Genomic DNA, 9,278 nt, shown 5'->3' with positions numbered 1-9,278 from the left:
TTGGCATTCAAATACAGGAGGTCCTCCGTCTTCCTGGAGTTGAGTCCAAGTGGGCACCTGTACATTAATTCCACATTAACATACACAGTAGTGTAGTATTTGCCTCCTTCCTAATTTGTTCTATTTTTTTCAGATCAAACTAATTTAAATATTAGTCAGTGATAAAACAAAATGCAGATTTTAAATGAAACTTTCCATGAAAAGGGGACCTATTATGCTTTTTCCACTTTTCTGACCTATAAATGTAGTGTTTTATTCTCGTGTTAGCGATGCCAAAGTTTCCGATAATGAGGTTTGCACATTTGGAAGTGAGTTTTGAAAGAAGTTTTGATGGCTCAAAATGCTCGGTTTCAGAAGGCGTGGTAAAACTGCCCCTTTGTGATGTCGCAGAGAGACGAACTTCCTTATATGGTTCATAGTTAGGAAGCACTTTGGGTGTGTGACCAATCACAGCGGAGTGGGCATGTGTGGGTTATTGTGTGTAGCTGCTCTATAGGAGAGCATAACTCAATATAAATGGCGGAAGAATTAGCATAATGGGTCCCCTTTAAGGGAGAAAACATTCCAAACATATGTGCATTATAGTGTGAGAAAACAAGTTAATATGAGCTAGTTAACAACGGATGTCATGAGAAATACATATTTTGATGCTTTAACCCCCACAAAAAAAAATGCTAACAGTGTTCCATTTACATAACTGACTTGTATATTAACCAAGCTACAGCAATATTGTTATCGTAGCAGCTAACACAAAGTAGGATGATACCTAGATCTCAATTTCGCATGAAATCCTGATGGGAACATCCATAGCTTTAATTATTAAAAGTTACATTTGAAAAGATGATTTTGTGTTCGGCTGTGTTGTCACTGGCTGATATTTTAATTAGTTTGACGATCTGAAAGTGTGACAAACATTCCACAAAACCAAACACCCCCCCCCCCCCCCCCACCCGTAAGTCAGTCAGACTGTACACATGATGTATACATATAAAATAGAGTATAAAAAGACAAAGTAAGACAGAAAGGGTGGGAGGGAGGGACAGGAAGTGGGGCTGCAATGATTATTTTCTTTGTCCGTTGATCTGAAGGGTGCCGTTTTGATTCATCAGTTAGGTCCAGGATGGACCACGTCAACATGATATTTACTCGAAAAAATGTCCATCACTGTTTTCCAAAGTCAAAGCCGAAAAAAAAAAACTACTATGTATTTGTCATAATACAAGGACTGTGTGTACTACACACGCATACAAAAGGTTGGAATAAAAATACAGCCAAGTGACGAGAAGCGGCAGAAAGCGGAGTCGCCGGTTAGCGTTGCCGTGTCGCTCGTGTCTCAAAGTGTTTTAGTCGGGGTGGAAGCTGTGGTGGGCACGTTGACGGGATGTAGGCTGAGATCCAGGGATGGAGCTTCCTCCGGCGCGGGTGGACTCTTCTTCTGCGCCTCCAGCTTCTCCGCCAGCTGGCTGTGCAGCTCCTTCACCGGCTCGCTGCTCTGCAAGCCGCATGAGTAAATACCGTCAATCATCGCTAGAGCGCGTTTCTAACCAAGGAACATCATGTTTAGACAATTCAGCACCACCGCAAATACATTGTCGGCCATCTTTGAGAAACGTATTGAATCAAAAGAGAGGCTAACCTGCTTCGGAGGTTCCAGAGTTTTCATCAAGGTTTCCATGCATGATGGCAAGACTTTGTGGTGGAGATGCAGCAGCATGCGGAGGGTGTGTCTGTGGACGTTCTCCTTACTGGAAAATACACGCCCGTTATTTTACAGGCTGGTAGATTCTAGAGTTCTATCATCCTGCACAAGGAGCAAACCTGGAAAAGGAAGTCAGGAGGAAGCCATCAAAGACGACGGAACAGAATTCTTCCCCTCCGAACTCATCGGAAAGCAGAGTAAGGTGCCCGGTAAGTAGGTGCAGGAAAATGTCCCCGAAGGCCATGTCATTGTACGTGTCCACTGAGGGGAAAGCAGATAAAGACATCAGCCCTCGTTTATGGTGGGGAACTGGTTCCTGGCATGCTGCGTTCACACAAAGTAGGATATTTTAGTGGTTGGAGCAAAAAAAACAACCTTGCAGCAGTAGCCCACATTGGCGCTTTAGAACGCATATTGTTTTGACAAGCAAAACGCTGCACTTAAAAGGGGACGTGAGCTTTCTAGAACTTCCAGACTCTACGCCTCTCCCTGCAGTATTTCCATAGATTTCCTGCCTCTCTCACAAACGGTCTGCCGGGCCCACTCCGCTGCGATTGGACACACGCCCAAACACTCCCGAGGACTTCCGGAGAGCTGCCGAAGCCCACTTCCTAATTCTGCTGCTCCAGGGGTTGTAAGCCGCAATTTAGCTTTTGAAAATGTCTCCTTTAAAATGGCAACGTAGGTCCGCATTTATTGAGTTCAGGCAATTTTGGCACAATATAATATAATATATAACTTATATTATATAACTTTAGATAATATATAAGTGGATAGGACACAGCCAAGCACTTTGTCCCGTTACTTACCAAAACAAACACAGCTAGGACATTGAGAAGCTGTAGCTTCTAGCTTGAGCTTCTTACTCGTCAACAAGACCAAATGAGTCGGAAAGGCAAGAGTAAAAGTGACGTTGGGTTCTCACCCAGGGCAGGTAGCAACCTCTGGAAGGCGTTCTTGTTCCTCAGCTTGGCGATGTGAAGAACATAATAGAGGCCCATTTCACATGCCACCCTGTTCTCCTGCAAGTACCTGAGGAGGAGTCGCCACAAATGTGATGAACAAGGTAGAACATTTCCACAGCAGTCATGTGATCTCTTAAAAAAACACATGATGGCTTTGAACATGACGTACATTGATTTGGGAAATAACATTGTGCCATCGAACAATGGCCTGAACAGAGTGAGCCCTTTTGCCTCATGTGCAGGGGGGCACCCCCCCCTCGCCCGCTCCTTTGTCTGCCTCACTGCTGTAGCCCCGAGGGGGGGCTGGGGTGCTATTCCTTGGCGGTCCGTGTCTCCTTCGGCTTGGGGTCTGGTTGTGGATCTGGGACCCCTGGGTCCCCTGCCCTATAACGCCCCGGACGCCCCACCTAGGGATGTCCACGGTGTGTGTGTGTGTGTATCTGAGCTATTTTTATGCATTTATTGTTTTAAATACTTATTATTACTTTTATTATGGTTATACATATACGTGTCTATATATATATGTACATACACACACATGGATATATATATACACATATGTACATACATACAAATATATGTATGTGTATATATATATATATATACACACACATATGTATATATACACATATATACATATACACACACACATATGTATATATACACATATATACATATACACATATATATGTGTATATATACTCAGTGAGTGGAGGCGGGGCCACAAGGATACCCACAGTGCCATAGAATAAATATAAACATATGTCTATATTATAACAATACGTGGTCATATATATTTGCATGTTTTTTCTTAACAGTAATGTTCAAATCTAGACCCAATCTTGTGTATTGTCTCGTCTTGTCAACTGAATTCATAGTGCCCCCCCCATCGTTTTTTTTTTTTTTTAAATCAAACTGTACCAGTAAAGTATCAAATCAAACCGAAGGGTGAATTTTCTGTACCACTGCAGAAAATTATTATTTCTATACAAGTTATTTCCAACCGGGGCGTTGTGTTGTCCATATGAAAATAAATCATCCATATTTTCTGACAAATTATCTTTTGACCAAAAAAATGTGCCAGCGTGCGAATGGATGGTGATCGGTTGTGTTTGACTTGAAGAGCGACTGCATTGTGTCTTCCACCTCATGAAGGCATCTGGCAAGGCGCTGGGATAAGAGAGCGAGCTCTTCTCATCGCTGGGAAGCTTCTGCTCCACGCTAAACGTGTGGTCGTCCACAACCACCGACATCATGGCGGGTAGGAAGCGAGTCATTAACTCCAAATCCTGAGACATGAACAAAAGAAAAACATCAGTCTGCTTTGAATGATACAGCTTCATGAAGTACAAGTGACGTACCAGGCGAGGTTCTTTGAACACTTGGCTGTCAATCATATCCCATGCTCCTTGACCGAGTGACAGCATCCTCAGAAGCAGCATCAGATCAGGACTGTCCTGGTACCAAAAAAAACAAAGAGGACAACATTCAACTGTTGCTATACTAAGCGTAGAACACCTTACCCACCCTGGGTAAAGCATCCTGGCTCAGAAGCTCTTGCAGGTTCCTCATGATGCTCAGCACCAGCGTGTTGGAAGCAAACGGATCACAAAGGATCATGGACAGGTCCCTGAAAACCAGTTTCAGTTATTCGCTTGCTCCAAGATGAGTCGAGCTCCAGCTCGTCTTACCCGAGAACTTGCTCTTGTCCTTTCTTGACGCCATCGAGGAAACCCTGCAGCTCTCTGGCCCGCTTGCCGTCCACAAACTTCTCTCTGATGCAGGCATCTAAGCACCATGTGAACTGCAACATTCCCAAAGTACACATACTGTGACTTCCAACAGGATCAATGCCAAATGGGGAATTCCACTATCGAGAAGGTGTGTAGTGGTAGCCCATCACCATGCTTTGGTACGTACAGTACAGTACAGTACAGTAATCCCTCGTCACTTTATGTGTAGAATTTTGTGCATTTTATGAAGCATTTTTAAGCATTAAAAAAATGAAGTAAATCACAAATATAAGGCAATAAGATATTGTGGTGATATGTAGTATTCTACACCGGTCACTAGGTGTCAGTAATGTTACTGTAATGTTGGGTGAGACACACAAGCACCAGACTTGACTCCCTAGCCACGTATACATGGAGCCAAATATTCCAATTCCATTGGGGTTATTTGCTCCAACGGAAAGAATGTAACCTTTGTATACACCTCATTCCCAAAGAAAAGTGCCAATCCCAATGAATATATAATGGGATTCCCAGGGGTGGAATATTCCTTTCCCCAATCCGATTGAGGTATCTTGTACCCGCTCAAACGGAAAGTTGTCAGACTGCGTTCTTCTTCTTCTTCTGTTGTTTATTGGCGGTTGGCAAGCAGCTTTGGTGTGCATTAGCGCCATCTGTGGAACAGAATCTAAACCCTTCTATACGCCATTCACAAGTCCACTTTTATTCCAAAAGAAAATACATATCTATATAAAACATGTGGCCAGCTTCATTATCAAATATTAGCAAGATTGAACTTTATCTTTTCCTGTTCCCGGGTGCGTTCTTTCAGCCAATGCTGAGATATGACGTAACACGCAGCTCCACGCGTTCTTCCGTTTTAAAAAAATGGAGGCCAGCAATCGGCACTGGACTGCTAAGGAAAGTTTGTTTTTGATTCAAACTCAATTTCAAGACCGGACGAAGGAAAAACTGGCAATACGGAGTTATTCCAACAAGTGGAAGAACAACTCCAGGAAGTCGGTATCATGTGATGTTGGTGTTTACGCTTTACTGGGCATGCCCCGTTGACTATTCTGGTTGATTATAGCGCCGCATGGAGACACGCCATTGGAATATTCCTTTCCATGGATACCATTGCTTTCGGAAAGAGAAATGTGGCGACTGTTGTGGGAAAACTCAGCTCTGAACTCCCGACGTCACTTCCTGTCAGCTCTCTGATGCAGAGCATCAATCTTATGTACGTCTTATTTGATGTTCTTACGTCTACTATATTGGTGGTAGGGGTGTACTGTATATAGAGGTGTTTTTTCACGAGTGCTCTAAAAGCCTTCAAAACCAATGTAGAAGTTCAGGGTACTGAAATATCCCATTAAAATAGTAAAATACACCTGGACCATCACGCCTCCATTAGTGTCATGTGATGTCTTCATACCTTGTGGCAGGGGTCCACAGAACAGATCTCACTGATGTCCAGGTCGTGAAGAGACATGAGCAACTCTGCTCTGAGAGTGCAGTAGTGAACGTTCCTCGTCCGCAGGAACAGCGTTCGCAAAAACTGCAACACCATGTCGTACAGCTTGACGTTCTTCCCTATCATCTGGGTCAGCTTCAGGACCACCTACCGGGACCAAAGGCCGTGACAAAACGTGAACGTTTGGGCTCCGATGTTGATGATGTTCTTTGCGTTTGTATTTTCACACACCTCCCCTTGGCGGCGCATTTTCGGAGACGGGCTGAAGAAGTTGTGCAGAATGGAGAGGTCGCTGCTGAACAGAGCTGCTTCTTTGTCCACGATGTATTGCTTCAGGAGTGGCGACACCTCATCGCCGAATAGAGCCTGGTTGTCCTGCCAGATCTGCCGTTTCACCTCCACGGCGCACACCTTGTACAGCTCCTTGTCCGCCATCACCAGCTTCAGTTTCTTCTCAGGCACCTGCAGGCGGCCACCAACGTATACATTTGTGGAAAAAGCCATGCTTAAATCAACTGATAACGTTTTGATCTTTATGTTGTGGTGTAGTTGTTGAGGTCACAAAAGCTAAATATTTGTGTCACAGTTATGCTTGAAATGTATCTTTTCACAAAAAGATGCTTTTCTCCCTTTTTTAGTCAGCAACTGATATTTTCCTGTCACGTACCTATGTTCTACGGATGATTACTAAAGAACAGAAAAAGGTAGGAAAACACTTTTTTCCCGTCTTTATCAAAGACAGGAGTCTAATCTTTGTTCTGATAGGTGCCATGCCATAGGACACAATATTTTGTGTGCTTTTAAAAAGATCAGTGAAAAACATCTAAAATGTCCAGTACTAAAATGGGTTATCTTTTGAAAAATGTCTGGGATTGAATGTATTAATATTTCTATTGTTTGCTACTAAAATTACATAATTTTTCCTCTTAATATAATTACTTTATTTTTAGAATCTTACATTTTTTATTCTGGTTAGAATATGACATTTTTCTCTTAGTCATCCATGAAAACACACCTTGGTCCATCTAGGGAAAGGGTGTCCAAAGTGCGGGTTGGGGTCCACAACTTTTTTTATTGGCCCGCTGCACATTCTATAAATAACAATTTTTTTTTTTTTTGCTAAATGGGTTTTCCTCCCACATTCCAAAAACATGCTAGGTTAATTAGCCACTCCAAATTGTCCATAGGTATGAATGTGAGTGTGAATGGTTGTTTGTCTATATGTGCCCTGGGATTGGCTGGCCACCAGTCCAGGGTGTACCCCGCCTCTCGCCCGAAGACAGCTGGGACCCTAATGAGGATAAGCGGTATAGAAAAAGAATGAATGGATGGAATTTTTTTTTAACACAACTATAATATAATATTGAGAGAAAAAGAGTTGAAATCTAACAAGAAAATGTAAAAATTTTAAGAGTCATAGAAATACATAAATATATAAAAAATAAATAAATATGAGGAAAAATAATGTAATTTTAATAGCATAAATAGTAAAGAAAATAAAGAAAAAAAATTGAAAAGTTGTCATTTGGGATTGAATCGATCACATTTAAGACGCTAAAACCAAAAAAATACAGTACTTACATTTTGAAATCAAAAAAGGATCAATGACATACCAAAATAGTTGTCCATTAATTGGATAATAAATTAAATCATCAATTGTTGCAGCTCTATATACGCGTATGATGGGTTTTTTTCATCAACAGATTCAAACACGTCCTCTTTGTGAGTGAAAGTAGTGCATGAATGAAGAATTACAGCACACTGACAACACACAGATTAAACACACAGATTAGCATCATAATGTTCATGGTGAAAAAAATGTAATTCTGAAAGGTGATGGTTATTGTGACCAAAAGCGAGTGAGATGCTGCGTTAAGAAGACTTGCCTTGGGTAAATGTTTCAGCACCTGCATCACCACCGGTTGAATGGATGGCATTTTGACCAATGGAAAGCTTTTCTCCAGCAACTCTTCCAGCTTGCCATATCTGGGAGAATGTGGACGGAGCAAAGCACACACATTGGGACTGGTACCCACCGGCAGGAAAGCCTTCACAGAAATATTTCACCTGTCGTCCTCCTTGCCCTCAGCGATGGTCGCTACTCTCTCCATTAACTTTTCCCGAAGTTCATCAAAGACAGACTGGTGGAACTCCAGTCGGGGTGTTCCGTGTAAGTCCAGGAAAGGAAGAGCTGACTGAAGAGTTGGCAAAAGGATGCCATTTTCCATCTGCCATCATAACATGGACATATTATTGTATATCTACACTATATATTGTAATAGTACATCTGGACGTGCGACTAGGCTTGTGTGCCAGCATCTACTACTCCTATTGCTCCTTTTGTTTGTTTGTTTATGGCATTTTTGGCTAGTATAGGGATGGATAACACAGAATTCAAGTACAGGGTCCCTAGAGCTGCCATAAATAGGAGTATGCACTTGCACAATCATAAAGAACTAAGGCTGTCTTTTCATTTGCACACTTTAGAACTTCTTACACTTCAAGTACACATTGCTAAGTGTCCATCACTGCATATTCACCACTTTTGCCCCATCTAAAAGCACTTCCAGGCCACATATTAAGTATAATTACATAAAAATGACATGAGCAAATCTCATGGACAGTAATGCAAACACATCCCATCACCACAAATAGATTGCAGTCCTGTAAGGAAGGGATGCACCCTGCAGCTAATGAAGTGTTCTGGCGGAAGTACTCAATTTGCGACACAGAAACGGGATTTAGGGGAAAAAATATTCAATCAAGAGGGCGTCAAGCGACTTATAAGAACAATAAACAAGGAAACTGTGCGTTGCAGATATGGATAAATGACACATGGCACATTCAACACCTGAAGAATTAGCATCCTCATCCAAAGTTAGCTAGCTCAGACTTCATTAACATATGAGGCATTTGGGCTTTGCAGCAGTTTCCAAACATGCTTAAAGGGACACTTTTAACAAAGTGATGCGTTGTGAAACGTGGACGATACCTGGAACTGGTCAATAGCTTTCAGTGGCTCTGTGCAGTTGGTGAGAGTCTCTTTAAGGTCCTCGCCGTTCGAGATCCCCAGCTCCGGAAGCCCGCCGAACATTTTGGTCTCCATTTATTCATCTATTTCCAGATACATAACCAAGTATAAACTACACCTAGCTAGCCTGTCTTACACCTCCTCCTTATTATCTTTTCAGTAGTCTTCTTTGTGGTTTAATGGCGGGTTGCAACTTTGACTTTATAGGCGCATACCGCCATCTACTGTATCGGAGTGGGTACATCGACTACACTTGCTCTTTTTGCTTTTGAGTTATTACATGGTCAATCAAAGTTCATCCCGCAATTGCTTCACATTAAACCAAAATTGCACCATTCGTTTATGCTAAAAATATTTTGTGTTATGTGAGTTTTTTAGT

The 9,278-nt window shown here is 42.1% G+C and overlaps 1 protein-coding gene across 1 annotated transcript; it reads right to left on the bottom strand.

Moving 5' to 3' along the window:
• Positions 1–1,007: 1,007 nt before the first annotated feature.
• On the bottom strand, positions 1,008–9,094 carry nelfb (negative elongation factor complex member B). Its single transcript, XM_058070423.2, has 13 exons — positions 8,861–9,094; positions 7,936–8,096; positions 7,755–7,854; positions 6,100–6,330; positions 5,830–6,015; positions 4,356–4,468; positions 4,192–4,294; positions 4,026–4,121; positions 3,811–3,953; positions 2,625–2,731; positions 1,819–1,960; positions 1,637–1,745; positions 1,008–1,492 (listed from the first exon to the last, which is right to left on the bottom strand). The coding sequence occupies exons 1-13, from the start codon at positions 8,972–8,974 to the stop codon at positions 1,334–1,336; spliced, it is 1,764 nt and encodes a 587-aa protein (XP_057926406.2). The 5' UTR covers positions 8,975–9,094; the 3' UTR covers positions 1,008–1,333.
• Positions 9,095–9,278: the final 184 nt, after the last annotated feature.

The sequence above is a fragment of the Doryrhamphus excisus genome, linkage group LG3 (assembly GCF_037039965.1).
Source record: "Doryrhamphus excisus strain RoL-2023G ecotype Guam linkage group LG3, RoL_Dexc_Guam_v1.1, whole genome shotgun sequence".
Classification (NCBI taxonomy): Eukaryota; Metazoa; Chordata; class Actinopteri; order Syngnathiformes; family Syngnathidae; genus Doryrhamphus; species Doryrhamphus excisus.
This window is presented reverse-complemented; position numbering and strand designations above follow the sequence as displayed.

Bases quoted from the DNA above. Each gene is read 5' to 3' on its own strand.
- nelfb (XM_058070423.2), bottom strand. From the start codon at position 8,974: ATGGAGACCAAAATGTTCGGCGGGCTTCCGGAGCTGGGGATCTCGAAC. The intron at 6,331-7,754 runs GCAAGTCTTCTT...GGCCGCCTGCAG, and splicing joins TGCTGAAACATTTACCCAAG to GTGCCTGAGAAGAAACTGAA. The intron at 1,746-1,818 runs GTTTGCTCCTTG...TGTATTTTCCAG, and splicing joins CTCCTGACTTCCTTTTCCAG to TAAGGAGAACGTCCACAGAC.